At 41.6% G+C, this 23,758-nt stretch overlaps 1 protein-coding gene across 1 annotated transcript; it reads right to left on the bottom strand.

Moving 5' to 3' along the window:
• Positions 1-151: 151 nt before the first annotated feature.
• LOC134460240 (uncharacterized) lies at positions 152-23,436 on the bottom strand. The gene is made up of 10 exons (XM_063212689.1): positions 23,360-23,436; positions 22,425-22,560; positions 22,194-22,259; positions 21,899-21,964; positions 21,604-21,669; positions 20,917-21,187; positions 1,907-1,958; positions 1,468-1,658; positions 834-945; positions 152-284 (listed from the first exon to the last, which is right to left on the bottom strand). Exons 1-10 carry the CDS (start codon positions 23,434-23,436, stop codon positions 152-154), a joined length of 1,170 nt encoding a protein of 389 aa, XP_063068759.1.
• Positions 23,437-23,758: the final 322 nt, after the last annotated feature.

Genomic DNA, 23,758 nt, shown 5'->3' with positions numbered 1-23,758 from the left:
TAGGCTACATTAACCAGTCTCTCTGCTTGTGTGATTTCGAAGCAAACTTTCTGGATATTAGCCGAAGGATATTACCCCATTGATAGTAACTGTGTGTGTGTTTAACGGCTTCAAACCAAATGAAATGTTTATTTACACTATTTACAATTATTTACATATTGGACAGGGCCTGGCGGATTATGTCACACACGACATGAATGACGTCTGGCCCCAGGGTGTGGGTCAGCAATGAATATTTCTTGATGTTTCTATGCAAAACCTCCTCAATAATATCCAGCGAGGGCCTGAAAAAAAAGAACAGTTTGAGACAACTTACATAATGTACACTAACCAGGCTGTCATCGTGCTTTAGCGTACTCAGCCTGCGGCTTCGTGCTTGCGGCGAATCACACCCATGAGGGTGTCCCAGAACAACCTCACTCCCACTCGTGTCACATTGCTTAAATGTATCGCACGCTAGTGCATTCAGCGTGTTGGTGCGATGCATTTTGAAGTTAAAGCGTGCTCCTCTACGCAACGGTATTCATGCACTTTTGACACGCGACGAGGTTTGCACAGTTTTTCTACCTAAATTGTGCCTAAACCAAAACCATTCCTGAACCCAACCTGTCACAGGGCGTTGTGGAGCACGCATTAACTTGGAAATGCGTATTGGACACACCGATAGTGTGTTCAAATCAGCGTGTCATAGATATGCCTATGCATGATGACATGTTGACTAAACATAAGACACCAGATGTGTGAATACCACACCATGAAAGCACAACATTATGGAGTCACAAGTAGACAGACTAAAAACTGGAAGGAAAGGGATATCTGCATGCATGAATTACCGAAGGTCATCCTCGGGGGCACAGCCTTCCTTCTGCAGCTCCTGGCCAATCAATTGGAAGGGAATGTTCTTTGTAAGGAAGGCCAGGTCCCTCCCCAGCCCTTTGCAGTCCTCTGTGACACAAAGGGGGCACCTGTGTTATAACCTTACTGTAATGTCAGCAATGTTGTTATGATGTAGTTGAGTATTTTCAGCAAATAGTGAATAGGGTCGCCGGCAACCCCATCTGTAAAAGGAGGCTACATGATGACTATATATACCCCTGGACATCCTCACCTGGACTTTTCATAAGATAAACTGCTTCTTTGTTTGTGTCTGGTGGCTTCCATGGGACAAAACTAAACAAGCTAAACCAATGCCTCAACTTTTTCGTAGCCATAACTACAGTGGGGTGGCTAAGCTCAATGATTGATCACTTCGTAATGAAATCGTGATGATATCTGCTCAAAGTTATAGTGTGTGACACCCGGTCCCGTAAGGCCTGTCTTTTAAATTCATCGGTATTGTCATTCCTCAGTATGAATAGAGGGCAATTAAATGCACTTTGAAAGATAACTTAAGTGTGCTTTTACCACAAAGTGATCAATCGCTATGAAAAATTGAGTTAAGCCACTACAGAACCAGGGATATGTTACCTTCCACCAGCTTGCTGCAGAGAGAGGTGTTACAGCTGTATGGAGACAGCCTGACTCCTGCCTCCTTCAGCTCCCTCTCTAGCTCTCTTTTCTTGGCTTTTGCCCTCCTCATGTATGTGACCATGAGGTATGCCGAGAACCTCTCTGGCCCCTCTGCCCTGCGTTTTACCTCCTCTATTGAAACAAAGTTCCTGTGCAATCACAACACATGAGTCATAAAGCTACAATATATGTTTTTACTACTTACAACATGAAGAGTTCAGACGCATATAAATACATTATAAACCAGGCAAACTATCTTTCACTAATGTTACCATACTGCACTACCTTTTACTAATGTTTTTATACTGCACTACTTTTCACATATGTTACAGTGCCTGAACACTCATCAACGTCCTATACAAAAGTGCCCATCCTAACTTTGGTAATAGTTACCAACCTTATAGCCTTCTTTGATGACGCCACCTTCAATAGGCTGTCCACATAGAATCCTTCAATAGAAAAACCAAAAAGACATATTAAAGTGTAACTTGCAGGTTAAACACCACTAAATCTCATTTTAAGAACCTCAATACATAAATTTAGATGTGATATATGTCAAAATACCGAATTATTGCATAAACATCATTTTCAGAAAATTTTGTCAAAAATAACGGCGGCTTCTTTTAAACAAACATTTAGAATCCGACGTAGATAGAGGGAGTCGCCGCGTTTTACAGCCATACTAAGCACCGCAGAGAATAGGCCAGATTATAATGTTGTAACACATTTCCAGACCTATAGGCTAAATTTCAACAAGTTAAATGGCCTTAAATAGTGGCAGTATCCACCAGATACCGTCTGAACCATTTTATTATGTAAAATAATGATTTTTTTTTTTTTGTAGGTTTCCTCCATGCAGCGCCATGAGGGTGTGCCAGACCGTTATTAGGCTATGTGGCACAAATAACATTGTTAACCTAATAGAATGTCTGATTGATATAAACTCTATTTGTGCATATATCATATTTAATTTTATATTTTCGATGTGTTTCCCTCATTGTGGAGATTCTCGGTTGGATCCAGAGTCCTGAGTTGGGTAGGCTAGATGTAGCCAAAAGAATCCCCCTCCCCATCACAGAGCTATCGCGCACTACCACCACCACCGACTGTTTTTATTGCCCCAATCCCCCACACTTCGTTTGCACAGTAAGATTGTCATTATTAGTGTATGTCACATAACTTTTTTGGAGTTTATTAACGCTGCTGTGCTGGCCTATAGCCTAGAAACTTGACTGTGACTTAATGGCGCTTCGTTTTTGTCGAAAAAAAACCTGATATGCTTCCGAAGCATAACCTGACGGTGGTTTTTAACCAGCGGTGTAGTCCAATTTTTTGAAGTGGGTATACTGTATAATCGAGCATGTTTTGAAGTGGGTATACAGTATATATTTATGCTATTCTAAAAACAATGGATCAATCAATTTTAAGTGGGTATACTGAGGTCCCTAAAATGTAGAAGTGGGTATACTCCGTATACATGCGTTCTACGTAGACTACTACACCACTGTTTTTAACTGCTGGAGAGAGTGAACCTCTTTCTCCAGGCCTACATAGCATATCCACATTTCCATCTTTTTTTCTGAAGTTGAGGACTGCTTCGTACCTCTTTTCTGTCTGTAATTTGTAAAACCGGCAATCAAACGTGCGCGCAGCACTTTACAAAGACGCGGGTATCCTCTCTATCAAAGGAACGCTTTCTCCGCGTGTGGTGTGCTAGATTTTCCGTATCCTCATGGATTGGCAAGACATGTTGGGAGACTTCAATTCAATTCAATTTACTCCCGATTTTGTAGAGATATTATGCTATTCATCAAAATGTCAGGACCACGTCAACGTTAGTTTGGCAAATGTAGCCTAACGTTGGGATGCTGATGCAAGATCGACGGTGAAACAATGACGCATGCAAATAATAATCGATCTACTTCCCCAAGCATAGCCTACTGAAAATGCCCAGCATGTCCAACGTGTTTTACACATTCAAATAGGCCTACTCCCCACTATAGACATCTCCCAAACTCAATGACGAGTGCTGCCAGTGCACATTTCGCCCCTAGCACCACACACGTGGACAGCTCGCAATGCAAAAATAGGTAGGCTATATAGGTAATATTTGTGCTGGCATTTTTGTTTCAGTTGTAACGAGGATTATAGCAGCTGAAGACTTGATTTCTTCTAGCCTACGGGAATACTTTTTTAGTTTGGTATAATTACGGACAATGCAAATAACTGTTTTTTGTGACATGCGGACATTTTTGGAGGGAATATAATCGAAAGTCCCGCCGCCTGGTTTATTGTTTTGTGACGTGCATGTGGATGAGCTTTATTGAAGTTTCATGTAATAGGCCTACTGAGCAGTGAAATGAAAGTGAAAATAGGCTATATGCCATTTTTACAACATTTTTCTCGGGTGCTATGAGTTATTGTTTTGCACCGAGTAGGAAACGTTTGACGCCATGCCACTCACAGTGAGTGACCATATTATTTCTCATCATTGTCGGCAAAGGGTAGGGCCTTCAATAGCCTATTGTATAGTTTGGTCTTTTTGTAGCCTGTAAGCCAATCCCCTCGTGAAACTGTAATGCGCTTCACATAAGAGTAGTGCCGCGGTTTCAGCACCATGGACAGAGGGCACAAGTCCATTTAGGTGGCAGGCATGTCGTTAGCCTACTCCACGGCAAATGCCGTTTTTGGGAAAAATATTAAAGTAGTCGCTATTTCTAAGTAGCCTATGTAATGGTCTACTTTGAGACTGTTTTAGATTTGCCTATGAAATGCATCTCTCATGTGAAAGCAAAGGAGAGATAGGCCTAGATATCGCCCCCCTGTTTATAATCGTTACGCATGGCCACAGACAGCGCGGAGACCCAGAACAGTTTCATATTCTAGATAAACCGATAGACCCGCTGATCTGTCTTTTTTAATACACAATGCACAAACACAGTAATAGACCATTTTCAATAGCCCACATACAATATAACTGTCCACTTTTCCCAGCCTCTCTACTACAACCAAAATGGTTGGTAAGCCTACATCCACAAGCGAGAGCTGAGCCAGAACTTTAGTTGGACTCCCTCTATCTACGTCATAGAGGCTCTGCCAGTGAGGAGCCCAATACTTCAGAAGTAGCTGTAAAATGATACATTTTCATGAAAAATATTGCAGTTTGGCTTTGTTATAGACTGTGAATTTCACATATGTTTCAAAACACCTCTCCTGACAACATCCAGTATATATTTAGTTATAAATTTAACCTAAACGTTACCCTTTAAGAGATTTGAATTTCACAAAAGACGCTTACAGGTATGCGAGATCAATGTGGGGCTCGATGAACTGGGGATGACGTCACCTACACCTGTTTGAAACCAGCACAACTACATTTACCTAATGAGGTTGAGGTCCGATTCGAGCCTCAGGGTGCATGTCACCCCTAACATGAAACAACATTAGGCTCGAATAGGACCACAACTGCGTAAGGTAAATGTAGTTGCACTGGATGTAAACATATCATCCCCAGTTAATCAAACTCCCACGTTGATCTCGCACACCGGTAGTTTTTCCAGTGTTTCAGTCACTTTTAAATGTCTACATTTAAATATATATATATATATTATGATAACAAATGTCATACGCAATGTCATGTATCTCCATTCTGAGGAGTCAATGCATAAAGATACAAAAACATTTGTGAATGTGCTTCAAGCTATCTCACCGGGTGGAACAAGAGGCTGAGGCACAGTGGCTCCGTCCTCTGCATCTGCACCATCCTCTTCCTCTTCTGCCTCCCCCTCATTTGCTCCCAATCCTGCTGCCTCCTCCTCTTCCTCTTCTGCCTCCCCCTCATTTGCTCCCAATCCTGCTGCCTCCTCCTCTTCCTCTTCTGCCTCCCCCTCATTTGCTCCCACTCCTGCCTCCCCCTCATTTGCTCCCACTCCTGCTCCTCCTCTTCTGCCTCCCCCTCATTTGCTCCCACTCCTGCTCCTCCTCTTCTGCCTCCCCCTCATTTGCTCCCACTCCTCCTCCTCCTCTTCTGCCTCCCCCTCATTTGCTCCCACTCCTCCTCCTCCTCTTCTGCCTCCCCCTCATTTGCTCCCACTCCTGCTGCCTCCTCCTCCTCCTCTTCTGCCTCCCCCTCCTGCTGCCTCCTCCTCGTTCGCTCTCACTCCTGCTCCTCTTCTGCCTCCCCCTCATTTGCTCCCACTCCTGCTGCCTCCTCCTCCTCGCTCGCTCCCACTCCTGCTGCCTCCTCCTCCTCCTCTTCTGCCTCCCCCTGTGTATGCGACCCTTCTTCTCCACATCCTCTCCAACATTTTATGTCAGCTCCTGAGATATGGGCACATTGTTTAGGTACCATAAAACATCTTTGATTGACCTTCCAGCATTTGGACTGGGTTGTTTTGAAAGTCTCTTTCCATAATTCACTCCAGGAACTATCTGCAATAGTAATTAGTAATTCATTCTCCCATTTTTCTTTTGCCTTGCACTTTGTTTTTGTCGTCCTTTGTATTAGTTTATAGGCCTTTGCTAGAGCACCTCCCCTTCTACTTTTGTTTCTATTTTCTAACAAAAAAAATTTAAACTTCATTAGTTGCCTTTTCCGCCTTTTGTTGTATATAGCTCCTGACCTGTTAATACTTTAAAAAAAAAAAAAAATGTTTTTGTGGTAGACTGTATCTCTCTGCAAGGGTTTGAAATGAGTTGTTTGAACTAACGTAATGATTGAAGTTCTTATATTTATTTAGTTATATTGTTATTGTTATATTTATTTTGTCATATTGTTGTATCCTTTCTTTTTATAAATAATAAAAACAATTACATTTATGGCTTGAGTCATGTTTCCCTTACTAAGAATTTCCTATCGTATGCACAATGTCTGTAAACAATATGGATTAAGGGTGAATGCCTATGCATTTGACATATCACAGTTAGCCTAGGTTATCAATACATGCAAGTTTGTTTTTCTCCTCATGAGAAACAGCGTGACCTTTTCAGAGTGAATCCCAATCAATAACTTAACATCAAGTTCTAGAATTTGAATTACACTGACCATGACTCAAATGTTACACAAGCTTTTTAACTCCACTGTTACAGTAAATTACAAACACTAGGCCATAGCTGTACTTACAGACGCTAACTGAAATACTGATTATTGAAATAATATTAATACCCCATTGTGAGTACCTATTTGTGTTTGTATTAATGGCTGTGTAGTATGGCACAATGCGTCATATCGTAAGGTGCTCTAAGAGCAGAATTACCGATATGCGGTAAAGCTGCCCTCAGAGCATAATTTCAAAATATGCAGCGAAATTCCCAAAAGAACAGCTAAATGTATTGAATGTATCTGGATACCGATAAGAGCAGAGAAAACGGTACCAAAACTCTACTGTAAGCCCTAACATTATAAGTTGCAATGAGAGGAACATAAAGCCCGGTTTGACTAAGTAGGCTGAGCTAACATTAGCCACCAACTGCTAAAGTTAACGTCTATCGGTAGGTATTACCGGTATTTCATTCTTCACATGACAGTTAATGACGTCAGACGTCGTCGTGAATCGGACCAATCAGGGCTGCCTTAAATACACGCCCCCCGTCTTCCAGGACGCAGCCGGACCCTTCTCTCGGCTTTCTTGGGATTCTCGACTTTTTGAACGAGCTACAAGAGTCCCAAATAACTGGGTGTGGCCTGTGGAACTTGAGCTTTGCAGTGTATTATGGGGATTGTTGTCACAAATCCACAAGCACTAAAAAGTCATTTTCTGTCTTTTCTCGGCCAAGAAGGCACCAAATTAGAAATGTATGCTACTATTCTACTATATATATGACCCACTTTCAATACATATTCATGTCTCCACCGGTGGAATGCCCCTTTAATATATATACAGTACATATTTAATGACGGCAATGCAACAAAAGCATATTGCATCAATCTCATAATGTAGGAATAGCGGTGGACGGTGGAAAACGATAACAATAGACATCAATAGTAACAATAGACATCAACGTCGGAATAGCGACATGTCGGAATAGCGCCATGTAACCAGCCCGGCATCTGAGAGCATTTGGACTGCCGTTGCTCTTAGGCTGTGGTTTGTGTATCTGGTGGTTGTCCCAGCCTACTCGCACAGCCTAGGTAGCATGCCCCCAAGCTGGTTTCTCCCGAGAGGGACATTTGTGTACCAAGTACATTTGTTGACAAATAAATGCTTCGGTTGGACATAAAGCGCTTTGGCAGCTTTGGGTATTTTCTCTAGGTATGTTCTCAGCGATGCCACTGGGCAGAGGGGGTTCCCCGGCTGTTCGTACATGGCCCCTTGGTTTGATGACTTGTTGCACTCCAGTGGGTCTTTGTGGTTCTTGGTCTCTTCGTTGAACGACATTGTAGAACTGCTTCCCATTTTCATCCGTTCCTAATACGAACGAGTCAGGTGTCAGATCTCGGTTCCCCTCGCAGCCACGGCGACCAAAGTGTAACTGTATATCAAACCACATTTTCGCGAGCAAGCCTCTTAGGGGTTTTGGGCTGCAGCGCTGAAGATGTGAGCAAAAAGAAGTGTTTGCAGGTCACCCGGGGAAATCGCTTGATGGTGCGTCGCTTTGTCCTTCCCTGCCCTCCGCAGTTGTTTAAGGACCCTCTTGAACATATTGTTGGCTGCTATTAATAGGGTGTCCTGCACCTTCCAGCATCTGTTGAGGGGGGGCTCGTTTAGGTGACAGCATAACTATTCACCGTACACAGCACCCTTTGATGTCCGAATTGTTCCGAAAAACTTGTGGAGTATATTGCTGAATTCCTCCTTTGACACAGTCTTTAAATTTATGTCCATGCCACGCTCCTTCAATCAAGTACAGCCCAAGACGTCTGTCGCACTGTGTTCATTTCGTGGCGACATTTTTTTCAATTCTTTCCAGCTCGTCCTTACGCAGCGGAGCACATCTGGACAGGCCTTGCTGTATTGGGGCCTCCTCTTCTCCCTCTGACTGAGTCTTCATATATTAAATTGAAGTTTATATTTAAAAAATCATCTGCCATTTTTGCTCACGTTATTTATCTCTCGGCGTCTGTGTTGTTTGGACAGTAGCTATGTGTCTGTTTGATGTCAGCAACATTCTATTCCAGACCATACCACACCTTATAGAATAACATGGAGAGCGAGGATGCGCCCGAATAGAATGTTGGAGTTCAAAGAGATACAATGAGGTTGTTCCAATCTTCGTACTTTCCGCCCTTCCCGCACTGTGTTTGGGTACGCAGGGCGGTTCCATTTCTGATCACGGCGGTGAAGTGTACTGTAAACAGGGTTCGTACGGTCATGAAAAACCTGGAAAAGTTATGGAATTTGAAAATTCAAATTTCCAGGCCTGGAAAAGTTATGGAAAACGTATTTTTGGTCAAAAGTTTTGGAAAAGTCATGGAAATCCATCCAGTGTTTCATCAATTATCTTTATGAAGTTGATGCCACGGCGTAATAAAATCTAAATGTCCGAGTTCTCGTGGAAATGTTGGCTAGTGCAAGCTGCGTCTGCCTAACCATGTGTTGCCAAATTGAGTGGGTTTCAAATAACGCATGTTGTAATGGCTCCAGGCGGGTTTCAAGCGTTTTTGGCGCTAGAAATCAGTCACACCTGGCAACCCGCCTCGTAACGCGCGAGCTAGATGTAGTGTGTGCGTGGTGGTGAGAGGTGATCATAGCTCTAATCCTAGAAAAGAAATGTGGTTCTGTACGATATTACAGCATGCTGCGAAGTGTTACTTCAACAATGCGCGGCTTAACTTTATGAAAAGATGATCAACAATGGCTGGAGAGGACGAAGGTTGTGATGTGTCCGTCCGATATGGGCGAAGCAGCGGCACTTGTTAGCCACCTGAAGGGCAAGATACAGCAGGCGGTTACCTCCTCAGCTACTAACAGGTTAGCAGTTATACGCGTTTTAAAATATTTAGCGGTTCCACTGAAACGTAGCTAATGCCAAAAGGAATAGGCTACAATCCTAAGACCTGTTTGGTCTTGGTTTAATTTGCCAGATAGGGCACCAAGCGAACCATGCTTTCGGTAAGCCCCGAGATTTTTATATTGATAAGCAACGCACCTGCTGCCTGCGAGTGAACTTGTCCAGTGTGCTGAAAGATTACATGAAATCCGCTATGTGCAGCTGACCGCGAGCTAAACGATTACCAATGTCTGCATGACGCGCCTGTTTTGAAATATGGTATAAACGGCAGCGTGACTAGAGTTTGAAAAAGTCATCTGTGGCTTTGTTTTCAAATCGGTCAGATCGTTGTAACACAAAATGAAACTCACCCTAGCATCTCCTTGAGTGGGCGTCAGACTAGAACTATGCCACGAACAGTGCAGTCTCTCTCTTTTTTTTTTGCTCCAGCAACGACCACAACAAATGACAGCATTATCTATCTTACAGGAGCTTTGGACTGTTGTGCTTAGGCAGGTGTAGTAGGCAGGCCTATGATTTCTTGGGCAGGATGAGCATTTATCCATCTCCATAGAGAGCATGTTGATACAAATGTGTCTTCATGATGATTTCACGACCTAATTTGCTATATGCTGGCCTAGGCCTATTCATTTTCATTTCTGACTGTACATCAGACAAGCGAATTATATAACATTGGTGAATAATAGCAGAATTAATGTAATACAACATGAAGTATAATGGTTGCTTATAGCTTGTAGTAAAAGATAACCTATAGTATGAATATGTTTATTGTTTACATATTTGTAATATAGGCTATGTAATATATAATATAATATGCCATAGTCTAAAGTATAAATATATACAGTAATTACGTGTTTATAATATAGGCTACATAATATAGCCTGTAATATAGCCTAATACGCCCCCACCCCCCACGCGCGATTGGTCATTGGTTTTTCGGTCCTGGAAATTCAGAAAAAGGTTTTTGGAAAAGTCATGGAAAAGTCATGGAAAAAAATTGGTGAAAAAGTGTATGAACCCTGTGTAAACTACCTGGATAACGCCCTCAAACCGGCCGTTTTTTGAAGTGTGGAGTTATGCACACTTTTCGCACTCAACGGCCGCCATGTTAGTTACGTAGTTTCCTCTCTGGTTGAGTGTCAGATTGGTCAAACTGCCGAATCTCTGTGATGACAGCATAGCTTTGATTCCAAAGACAATAGCCATGTGTATAAGAGAAAGGGCTAACTTTTAAAAATTGTCAACATAAGGAACAGTGTCTTCCGTGATGAATTGTATATTGGCGGTTGGTAAACTCTGATGACACGCGACAACCGTCATTTCCGTGAAGTGTATCAGACAGAATGGAATTGGACCTGCACTTCACCCTCAAATTTAGCCGTTAAAGTTGAGGGTGGAAAGTGCACTGTATCACAGTACACAGTGCAGAGTGTGGAGAATGGAACACGCTGAATGTCTCCAGTGGTGGTGTATGTCTTTGAACCCAGATTCTACTAGAGCGCATCCTCGCTCTCTGCATTACGTCTGCCCTCTCCATGCGCAGAGTGATTTCTACCTGTGATGAGTCTCCGGGGATGATGTCCACCTAGACATCATCCTCCTTACCGACGCGTAGAATGCCAGTAGATCGTCCAATCAGATATCGCAAAATAGATTGACCGGATCTAACTATTGTATAAACATATTCATTAAAATCTGTAAAACTGTTAACATAATGATAAGTCTTAGTTTAACATTAAAATATTGTTTCATGCAGACTCTGGATGTGACACGTCTGAAATCCATGATAACCCTTTGATTATATTATATTTGATTATATAACAGTATACAAGTTAGACCTATAACTTAAGTTCCCAAATAAGGGGTCTTACACACTAGGGCAGTAAAGCGTCGCGGAACGGCCGCGATTTTTACCATTGATACATAATTTGCTTCCTGACAAAGTGGGTGAAGGTCCTGCTCCAGGGGGAACCCGATTCTACCTGAAAAAGCAATTTTCCTGAGTGTGTGTAGCTGAGCAGAAGGTGTTGCGTCACTGCGAGGGCAGAGCTTGGGTAGAAGGCAAATTTGTAGCAATCCCTCCATTAGACAGTCAGCCGTCCAAAACTCGAATGTGGATTGCATGTACATTTGCATTTGTGCTCTGTTCCTCAGCACCATGGGATGCAGTAAGCCGGATTCTCATGACCCACTATCCTGGGGGAGAACATCTTGGCGGTCTCACTCAAGCAGCCTACCTATCTCATGTGTCATAACACTGCTGGTTCCAATATGTGGCTGAATATTGCATAATTACTCACACATTAGGGCCGTCAAAAGTAATCGATGCGGCAAAGGATCGCGATCCAGGGCATTGACGATTCAGCATCGATTCGGCCACAAGCCGGATCAATTCGGTGTATTAATAAATTTTAAATAATCATACCCGCGCCTCCCATTTTGCCTCTCCTCCCTCCCTGTCTTTTCTTTCAATTTCGGTTGCGCGTGCATCACTACATCCGAAGGGTTGGTGCTGCCCACTCTCTCTCTTTCTCTCTCTCCACATGAATTTCATCAACCTCTAACCTATTCCGTGTCTCGTTCTCCGTTCTCCGAATAATCAACGTCTTTGAAAGCGTGACATTAAATCGCGCGTCATACATTTTTGAAACAAATAGGCTATGGGGACAGCACCACTTGTGCTTATAAATCAACGTGGATCAATGACCATATTCATAGACCGTGCTCTCCACATTAATTTCACCTAGGCCTACCTCAAACCTATTCCGTGTCTCGTTCTCCGTTCTCAATAATCATCGTCTTTGCTTTGAAAGTGTGACATTAAAGGATAGTTCCGGCGTAAAATGAAGGTTTCACCATCGCTTTCTCATGCCACATAATGTATCTAATGATGAGCCATTCAGGGCAATGCCGCGCCGTTATGGAGTTATCTAATTTTAAGCTTTTTGGCGAAAAACGCAGCCAATGCATCACGGCGGGGCCAATTATTTTCTGATGTTTCCCCGCTATAAACAACTTCAAAAACGATACACACTTCATCACAAAGGTCTCGTCAATCAAACCGAGGCACAGAGACGATCATCGGACCACACAGTCTTTCACTGGCCAGTGTTTTCAGAGGTGTCTCACTGTTGCCGGATGCAGGCTACTCAATCAGGTGGCTAGGTAGGCTAAACATGGTCCGCGGTTCTTACACCGGCTGCGACCGTAAAATGAAAAGCTGGAACCCCGACCGTTTTCACCGACTGCCACTGTCTAAACCAGCCATATTACGGGAATGGCTAATAGCATCAGAACTGACATAAAAACCCAGAGGGATCGCGACTACCGTGTGTGCAGGCAGCAGACTTGAAGAGTACCGGTGGCAGATGGACACTCCCAACTGAGATCACTCCCGGACGTGTAGCCCCAGGTGGTTTTATCACTCAGACGTTCGATCAGGTAGGCAGACTACTCTTACAAAGTAATTGCAACACGGTACATCTGTAAGAGCACTTCTAGTACGACTTTATAAAATTCCTCCAGCCCTCCTCCGTTGCGTAATGGTCCATCTGACCTCGCGCGCCCTGGTCAATTACTTCACTGAAACTACTCTAGCATGCTTGACATCAACCACATCGAATGCCTCAGGTCGCACAATTTCACTTGCCATCCCGCGCTAGTTTGTTTTGACAGTTTATTTATCTCCTGTAGTGGGCTACATTTACTGCACCTGTAGCCTTCCTAAAACAGAGTGCTTGCTGGCAAAGACGCGCGGTGTTGCAACCAGTTTCACAGATTCACAGACACTCAAGATTCATGAGCCAGACAAATTTACACATGTTTCTCTCTCTTCAAACATACCTCCATAGCCATGCGCCTTTTTGGTACAGCATGCATCTTTAGACGGTTTCGTTTAGGTGTTCCATCTCCCTTACTCTTCTTGTAGTCATCATCCTCGAAATGCTCCCTCCATACACGGTAGTAGCGATCCCTCAGGGTTTTTATGTCAAGCGGCGTACACACACAAAGCTAGCTTTTCGCTTGCTCGCCACTCTTTCATGGAACGTTCACTGAAAGTTCCCGCGGCTTTAACTGCCAATGAACAGGCTATAAGTACCTAACTCTGCATTCCAATTGGTTACTCGCTTACTCGCCTCGCTCGAAGATAAAATATTTTCAACTCGGAATCCGCCCACATCGCATCGCTTGTACAGTACTCGCCTGCGAGTCTCGCTGGAACACATCGACATTCTATTGACTTCATCCGCTGAGCGAGTAACTAGTAGCGACGTGTGTGTACGGCCCTTAAGTTTCGTCCACTTCTAATGCTATTAGCCATTCCCGTAATATGGCTGGTTTAGACAGTGGCAGTCGGTGAAAACGGTCAGGGTTCCAGCTTTTCATTTTACGGTCGCAGCCGGTGTAAGAACCGCGGACCATGTTTAGCCTACCTAGCCACCTGATTGAGTAGCCTGCATCCGGGTCAGAGAGTTGCAACAGTGAGACACCTCTGAAAACACTGGCCAGTGAAAGACTGTGTGGTCCGATGATCGTCTCTGTGCCTCGGTTTGATTGACGAGACCTTTGTGATGAATTGTGTAGCGTTTTTGAAGTTGTTTATAGCGGGGAAACATCAGAAAATAATTGGCCCCGCCGTGATGCATTGGCTGCGTTTTTCGCCAAAAAGCTTAAAATTAGCTAACTCCATAACGGCGCGGCATTGCCCAGAATGGCTCATCATTAGATACATTATGTGGCATGGGAAAGCGATAGTGACCCTTACAAAAATCTACTATGGTTTTTTGTGGTAACCATGGTTATACTATGGTTTTTATGTAGTAACCATGGTTCTACCATGGTTTTTGGAAGTACCATGAACCAACCATAGTATTACTATGGTTTGTCCATGGTAAAACCATGGTATTTCATAGTTTTTCTAAAAACTATGAACCAACCATGGTAGCACTATGGTAAAACCATGATATTTCATAGTTTTTCTAAAAACTATGAACCAACCATGGTAGCACTATGGTTTAACCATAATACTTCATAGTAACTACATCATGCTTGTAATAATTATGAGGTACCACAGTGAAACCATGGTGTGTTATGGAAACATGGTCTCCAGTCTATTAACCCTTCAAAAAGTACTGTTTGATCATCTAAAAGGTGAAATAACTGTTTTTAGTTATTTAAGCCGGTTATCAAGCCTGCCGAATTTAAAAACATTTTGTGCATGTGTTTTTTTTTTCATCCACTAAATTTTAAAATGGTATTTTATTGAATCTTTCATAAAATGTCATATGAGAGGGATATGAGGTTATGAAAAAGTTATCGCCCTTGTGTATATAGTACCATTCTGCCTTCCAATAAGCTGTACACTAACACATACTCCTGCATGCAATTGTGAACTGAAATGTGCACATTGCAAATGTAAGACAAGACTATACTACTACTACTACTACTACTACTACTAATAATAATACAAACAGTAAATGTTTTCAAATAAGTATATTAAGTAATTAAGTTTATTGCAGATAATATGAAAGACAGAAGGCAATCCGGACAAGGAAATTCAGACATCAATTCATACACATTCATTTTTTCCTCCCACTAAAGCACATTTAAAAAAAAAAAAACTTTGGCCGTTTGTTGCTCTACTATACACGCACACAAACATCACACCAATAAAGCATTACAGAAACATTTCAGAAATCACACCAAATTAGTGAAACATCCAAGACGTGGCAAAATCTGACTGTTCTGCAAAAATTCCTTACAATTCCTACTACACACATTCATAAAAAATGTTAATGAATCATCAACACAGTGTGTTGTGAAATGGATTGTATTACTACATTGTGCACTGACAACTTGTGTATTGCCTGCAGTGAACTATTTTTCTAAATAAGAGTTGTCATACAAAGTTTAGACCGTCAACAAAAGTATGTCCATACGTATGTCCAAAAGTATGTAGTATATTATATTATAATATAATAATATAGTATAATATCCAAAAAACATGTCCAAAAAAAGGGTGTATGTATGTAAAGCAGTGGCTTGTGTTTAGGCAAGAACTCTTCAGAGAACGGATGTGTTATGTATTGTCTTGGACATACAGAGCTGCCGCATAACATACAGTGCATGACACCACCACCAAAAAAAACCAACCAAAAAAAAAAAAAAACATAAAAAAAAACACCCACACACACACATTAATTCATACATTAGACATATTTGAGTGCATGAAGTGCTTGATTTACATACTTAAAGTGCACATCTGTCTACCTGCACATCTGTCTACCTGACATTGAGCTCCTGTCCGTGTCAATACGTCCATTCTATCTGCCACGTGAATTCCCACAAATCTTTATAACAGTTGTGTACATTCACCCGAAGGCAAATACCACCACTGCCTGTAATGTTATTTCGGATGTAGTGCATAAATTACGCGCACTCTCACCCGACGCTCCAAACTTTATCCTTGGTGACTTTAACCATGTGACGCTTAGGAATTCCTTGCGAGACTTTTACCAGTATGTAACCTGCCCAACCAGGCGGGCAAAGACACTGGATCTTTGTTATGGTACTGTGAAGGACGCTTACAAATCGATCTCACTGCCCCCGCTGGGCTCTGCAGACCATAACTGTGTTCAACTCATTCCCAAGTATAGATCTGTCTTGAGAAGAGAACCAGTGCAAACCAAGGAAGTAAAGGAATGGACTGATGATTCAGTTATGTGCCTGCAGGCATGCTATGACTGTACAGACTGGGACACTTTTACAGATTCCTGTAATGATTTGGATGAACTCACTGATGTGGTGTGCTCATATGTGGCTTTTTGCAGGGATATGATTATACCATGTAAACAAATCAAAATTTACCCAAACAACAAACCATGGGTGAATGGGACTATTAAAGGCTGCCTTAGGAATAAAAGGCAGGCTCACAAACAGGGTACTACTACTGACTTACATGTAGCCACTAGAGAGCTGAAAACGGAAATATTTAAAGCCAAAAATAGATATAAGTCCAAACTCGAACAAAGAATGGCAGAGAATAACCTTGGCTCTGCCTGGTCCAGTATGAAAACTATAGCTGGTATCCAGAGCCAGAGTAAAAGTAATCACATATCCCTTGAAGGTTTTAAATCTGATAAAGAGCTTGCAAACGACTTGAACTGTTTTTACAATCGTTTTGATGAGTATGATTTCACCAACATCACATGTACAGATGTTGAAAATGTCTTTTTTAGGACAAAAATAAATAAAAGTCATGGACCAGATAATATCTGTGGGCGTGTAATTAAGACATGTGCAAGACAGCTGAGCCCAATATTCACGTGTATTTTTAATAAATCTCTGCAGACACAACATGTACCCAAGGTCTGGAAACATGCTGTTGTGGTCCCTGTCCCCAAATGTGGTAGACCAAATACTTTGAATGATTTTAGACTTCAATTTTAATGAAAAACTTTGAAAAATTGATAAGGTTGCACATTTTAAGGAATGTTGAAAATGATTTAGACCCCATGCAGTTTGCCTACAGGCCAAACAGAGGAGTAGAAGATGCCACCATCACCCTATCTCATCAGCTCCTGAAGCATCTTGAAGTGAGTGGGTCACACGCACAAGTATTATTTATTGACTTTTCATCAGCTTTTAATACCATTCAACCACACATTTTAGTAAACCGTCTTCTTACACAGTTTTCTTTAAGTTTTAATCTTGTTGGTTGGATTTTAGACTTTTTAATTAATCGAACACAGAAAGTTAGGGTGAATGGAGTTATGTCCAGTCAGCTTTCCTCCTCCACAGGCTCGCCACAAGGGTGCGCACTCTCACCCCTCCTGTTTATCCTGTATACAAACATGTGTCAGAGTAAATATGCCAATAGAACCATCATCAAATATGCCGATGACTCTGTTATCGTAAGTTTGTTACAGAAAGAGGAAAGAGGTCATGGACCGATAATTGAAGACTTTGTCCAGTGGTGTGACGAATCTTAAACTGAATATATCCAAAACTAAGGATATGCACCTTGATTTTGGGAAAAAATCAAGGTGTGTGGCCACTAATATGAAAGGTCAACTCGTGGAACAAGTTAAATCCTACAAATATTTAGGGACCATCATTGACTCCAAATTAAATTTCCAGGACAATTGTGAAGCTGTATGCAAAAAAGGTCAACAGCGTTTACACTGCTTGAGGAAGCTTTGCCAGTTTAATGTTGATAAATCCATGATGATTTTGTTTTATCGTTCCTTTATTGAATCAATTTTGTCTTTTTCTTTAGCTTCATGGTTTGGCAATGTCCCCCTTACACACAAGAACCGCCTACATCAAATTGTTCAGTGGTCAAGTAAACTGATAGGTGAGTCACAACTGTACCCTTCTTCCCTATATGCAAGACAACTACAGCGGATAGCAATGGCTATCATTGATGATGGCCGGCACCCTTTAAATAGTGAGTTCCAGTACCTCCCCTCTGGACGGAGGCTGGTAGTTCCTGGTTGCAGAACCAATAGGTTCAAAAGCAGTTTTGTCCCAGCTGCAATTACTTTGCTAAACAAGATGTAAAATAAAATAAAAAATGTATTTGTAAAAATGCTCTTTGCACTTTTAGCTGCACCAGGAGTGTGGTGTCACTTCTGCCATGGTGCCCCCCCCCCTCCCCCCCGTGTGTATATGTTGTATGTGTATTTTCAGTCAAATGTAAAACATTTTTATTTATTTCCTTGTGAAGCCTACATGTGTTTTTTTAGACTCCATGTTTATGTGTCATGTGTCTTGTGGTTCTGATGTAAGGACAGCCATCTTCTCTTTTATACTGCAAACCCAGTTTACCTTCGGGTACCAATAAAGTTGAACTGAACTGAACTGAACTGAACATCATATCATATAGCAGTCAGTAGCTGATCATAGACATGAGTTCAACAGGTTCACATGTTATTTCATGTTATGTCATGTTAGTTGGTTACTGTGGTGTATGTTAGGGCGGTTCACAGTTTCACAAGTATTAACAGTTTTACATTTACATTTTGTTGATGTGTGTCAAGAATGCCAAAGTCCTTTCAACAAAGTTGCTGTCTACCAGCAGAAGTGGATCAAAACAACTGTTAATGATGAACAGGAAACATGAAAATCAAAAAAAAATATATTTGGCTGGGCTGAAGGTTGTGTCAGGTTTGGCTGGGCTGAAGGTTGTGATGTTTTTTTTGCGCAGTAACAGAAATGGCCTTTATTAAGAACATTTAAATGTTCTTTTTACCTCAGACTAACGTGTGTGGCCCCAACACACACGCCAACAGACAAAGGAGTCAACACGCAGACTAACATGTGTGGCCCCAACACACACGCCAACAGACAAAGGGGTTATCACGCAGACGTACATGTGTGGCCCCAACACACACGCCAACAGACAATGTCTAACTGAATTAAGCAAATTAAGTTTTACAAGTACATAGTGCATATCCACAGGAACTTCAGCGATAAGCATTACATTCTAATCTGTTTCAATATTGTTTACTACAGGAACAACATACTGTCTTCCGTTAAGTGCTAAGACAACACACTTCTTTTGCAGTGATGACGCAGAAACTGCAATTGTTTCTTTTCTCTCATAAACTTCTATGATAAAATCAATACAGAGGTTTACCTGCCTGTCTCTGTACAAAACTTTCTGTTTTATCTCAAGAGGATGTCCAAAAATAACGGGCATCTCATCACAAGTACATGTAGTGACAGCACACCGACACCGAATTTTCATAACAGCGAAATTCTGAATTTGTATAAAGCTGCCATTATGTAGCATTGCTACTGAGTTAATACGTTTCTTCGAACGTGTGTATGCAGCAGTGGTGTAAAGTGTGCCTTTATATAAAAACCTGTTAAAAAACTGCACAGGCTCATCTTCAAATATGACATCAAAATGTCTTCTGATGGCTAGGTGTTGTCTAGGCGAGAGGGCTGAAAGTGTAGGTGCACCAAATATATTAAAGTCACCTACGATCAAATGCCTCTGCACTACTCTTTTTCCAAGAAGTTTACAACAATAGTCAAACACAAGAACATTTCAGAATTAGGAAGGTTTCTTACAACATGCCACAAAAGAAAAGTTCTGCAGATTTGTGTGGGGACATACTGGGTTCCATGGAAATACTGCATCAGATTATGATTATTGCCTTCAAACGTAAAAGCAGATATGCACCACAGCGGGCCCCATAACTTCACACTGTCACATAAGTGAGTAAGCTGATGAACATTAAAGCTGACATGTTCCTTACCATACAATAATTCCACCTGTATAACAAATTTATGTAAAGCAAGATCAGCCTTTTCCAAGGCCTGACGATGGATGTTCGTTGTTAATAGTGTATACATTGCAAAAACCAGAAGTGCCCAGTGATTAAAATACTGTGTAGGCAATATACCATTTAGAGTAACCATGGAATAATACAGAAGCCAACTTTTGAACTCAGAAGCTTTCCAGAATTTCCTTTTGTCAAGTGGTGACGGTGTGTGTGTAAGCTCTTTCGGAGGTTTCATGGCTAGCAATCGTTTGTTTAGCACATTTAATTTTGTGCCAATATACCAGGGTTGAGTGTGATTTGAACTGTCAATCCACAAGCAAAGAAATTGACGCACAATACCCAAAAGAACGGCGTGCATGTAATCTGGAACAAAACTATTGATAATGTTAAAAAGTGGCAGGAAAAGAAGAGGCGACACGCCTTTCAGGCCATTAACAGGACAGCCATCCTGTGAGGCCTGAATTGCATCGTCTTCCCACAAGTTTAGATCTCTGCTTTCTGCAGGTGGGTCTACGAACGGGTACACATTTACGTAACCACGACCTTTAGCTACTCGTTCACCATGATGGAGACACCAGTCACAGCCATACTTTCCATTAAATTGCGTACTGTGCTTCAATAATGGCCTGACTACAGAATCGCAAGCACTCACAACAGCAAACACTCTGCTCTTCCTAATTATCTCGCCATTAAACCACTCAAATCCATTATCCTGCAAACTTTGCATTTCAGTTATGAACGGTTTTAGGAAGGTGTTCATCACTGGCTTCGATTTGCCAAACCAAAGCGAAGATAACATTACATGGTCCTTCCTGATGTTAGGTGGCAATTCGTTGATTGTGAATTGAATTGGCCAAAGAATATTGTGAAGACTCAAAGACAGGCACACCATCAGAGTTCCAAAGCAGTGACACATCCCATTTCCCCATCGTGCCATTTTGAATGTATGTTTTCATCATGTTCCCATCAAATATATCACGTATATAGTCATTCCAACTCCACAAAGTTTTGTCAATAAATGTTTGCGCATCTTTTAACTGGTTTTCTAGTATGTCTCTCAATTGGCCAGCTAATAGCAAATAAATAAAGAATGATCCATTACGGAGATTATGGGCTTTGTTGAAAGGACTTTGGCATTCTTGACACACATCAACCGAGTTACTGTCCTTACAGACATACTCATGACAGGACTCACAATAGAAATGGATTTCAAAACGAATTTCGATTGACACAAAACATTTGTCAAAAAGAAATTTGGTGGCGGGCAATGTACCAGGAAACAAAATGTCCAGCAATGTAAGGAGATCAACAAGACTTTCTCTGCTTAATCTGTGACGCAGGATGAAGACCAACAGCATGAGAATGGTTTGGCCTTTGGTGACAGCACTCCCAGGATAAATTGGGTCAGCACTGCCATCCAGACGAAAAATGTCCTTAAAATACAAAAGCCATTTATTCAGTTAAAGTGTGTGAGGAAACATCATATTCTCCTGAGAAGAAGTTGTGATGTTTAGTTAAAATATAGATTAAACAATAGAAATAGATTATCTGCTGGGGAAGAACATCAGAGCCAGGCACAGAGTAACCCCCTCGGTTGACCGCAGGGGCATTAGCAGAGACACCGTTACCATTGGCAGCGGGCAATTATAGAGTTAACCTTGGCAGCGGGCGGTTATAGGCATTAATCACGTCCGAACGTTGGGCAAGGCCCATTGAAAGTGAATGGAATCTCTCCCAACATCCCCGAGAGCCGTACAATAAACTAGTTTATACTAGTCCATGTATGAGAAAACCCCAAAAGGGGCCATTTTCAGGAGTAAATCATACAGGCAGTTCCTTTTCTACATACCTCCATATCATTATGGTCTCTCCTTGTGTCTTCTGCCCCATCATCAGAAGGGCTGTCCATGTCTCTCTGGCGTAGCACAAAAAATAGTAACAGATAATTACAGGTCATACCATTAACATCTTTTTTTGTCTAGAATTAATATATCTGCAGTATCACTGCAGTGTGATTACGTGGAATCCTCGAAAAAGTGGCTTGCAAGGATGCTTCCTTGTGTACATCTCTGTTCTGTTAACACTAACAATATCTCTGTCTGTCATTGTAACGAATTGACACAGGCAGTTCCTTTTCTACATACCTCCATATCATTATGGTCTCTCCTTGTGTCTTCTGCCCCATCATCAGAAGGGCTGTCCATGTCTCTCTGGCGTAGCACAAAAAATAGTAACAGATCATTACAGGTCATACCATTAACATCTTTTTTTGTCTAGAATTAATATATCTGCAGCATCACTGCAGTGTGATTACGTGGAATCCTCGAAAAAGTGGCTTGCAAGGATGCTTCCTTGTGTACATCTCTGTTCTGTAAACACTAACAATATCTCTGTCTGTCATTGTAACGAATTGACACAGGCAGTTCCTTTTCTTCATACCTCATCATCATTATGGTCTCTCCTTGTGTCTTCTGCCCCATCATCAGAAGGGCTGTCCATGTCTCTCTGGCGTAGCACAAAAATAGTAACAGATAATTACAGGTCATATCATTAAAATCTTTTTTTGTCTAGAATGAATATATCTGCAATATCTCTGTTCTGTAAACACTAACAATATCAGTCGGTCTGTCACGGTAACGAATTGACACAGGCAGTTTCTTTTCTACATACCTCCATATCATTATGGTCTCTCCTTGTGTCTTCTGCCCCATCATCAGAGGGGCTGTCCAAGTCTCTCTGGTGTAGCATAAAAACAGTTACAGACAACAGATAATTACAAATCATTTCATTGACATCTTCCTTTTTTCTCAACAGTTAATGCATATACAATATATCTGTTCTGTAAACACTAAACATATCACCATGTTATTGGGACTAACAGTTAAAAAGACAAAGTTGTCGTACCTCCTCCTTATTTTGGTCTGTCCCCGGGCCATCTGTTGAAGAGCAGCTGACCTGAATCTGATGGTAACATACAATATGGTTATCTCCAGTTCAAGTGTCTGTAAAATATATCTAACTGTTGATATGTGCATACCCATTCCCTTCTTGTCACCTAGCAGATATCTGAAATTGTTTTTATGAAGTAATGTGGTTCCCTTTACCCTCTGTTGGGATCCCACTCTAGTCCTACCTGACACTTTAAGCTTTCATTATGTATTGAAAGGAAATCTCTTCATAAGATAATTTTTGAGAGATTCAAATGAAATTTAAAAAAAAGTGACAACCAACCCCGGTCTCCCCTATACAATAGCTGTACCTTTCGCGACCAATTTTAAGGTGAAAATTATGGGACGGCATATGCTAGCCAACAAGCTAGCTGTTGCATATGGCGACGAATGTAGCCAACCTTGCAAAGGCTTATCTCCGCAACCCTTATGTAAAACCAACATAATCAACACAGACGTTGGAGATTTTCTACGCATAGTTTACGTTTGATAGTTTACGTTTGACTCTCGGCAACACAACACCAAATAGTGTTTATGTGGCCCATGACATCTGGCGTGAAGTACTAGCTCACTAGCTAACTAAAGTCATTGTGGTATGGTTGCTAAGTTATCCAAGTCTCAGAAGTGAAGCAGACAGAAGGAATACTTACATTTAACCTCCTCCTATGGGTTTCTTTTGGGACGTCGGCATCGGTGTCGCTCAAATACCTTTTGTATGGCCCTCGTCGTGACATGTTTAATTTCCATCCGATAGCGATTTCTACGTGTGTGTGACAAAAAGGGCTAGGGGTTGTGGTACAACTAGTACTAGTCTCGTGAAATGACTTCTAAATATGCTGGCGCGTGCAAAGAAGGTCCGAACGTGTAATGTTTGAATTTAACCGTTGGGGGGGTGGTAGCAGCTATTTCGCAAGTAGCCACATATGTTGCATAATGGCAGTGTCAGCCGAGTACGGGCTTTTTAGCTCTATCCAGCAAAAATACTGGACATATCAGGTATGGCAATTTTGATATAATAACGGTTATGATAATTGGCTATATGTATATATATATATA

This window comes from Engraulis encrasicolus, chromosome 12 (genome assembly GCF_034702125.1).
Source record: "Engraulis encrasicolus isolate BLACKSEA-1 chromosome 12, IST_EnEncr_1.0, whole genome shotgun sequence".
Lineage (NCBI taxonomy): Eukaryota > Metazoa > Chordata > Actinopteri > Clupeiformes > Engraulidae > Engraulis > Engraulis encrasicolus.
Note: the sequence above shows the minus strand (reverse complement) of the source record. Positions and strands in the feature narration are given on the sequence as shown.

Coding starts and splice junctions, on each gene's coding strand:
- LOC134460240 (XM_063212689.1), bottom strand. CDS start 23,436: ATGTCACGACGAGGGCCATACAAAAGGTATTTGAGCGACACCGATGCC. Junction 21,965..22,193: donor GAGACCATAATGATGATGAG/GTATGAAGAAAA, acceptor GTGCTACGCCAG/AGAGACATGGACAGCCCTTC. Junction 21,670..21,898: donor GAGACCATAATGATATGGAG/GTATGTAGAAAA, acceptor GTGCTACGCCAG/AGAGACATGGACAGCCCTTC.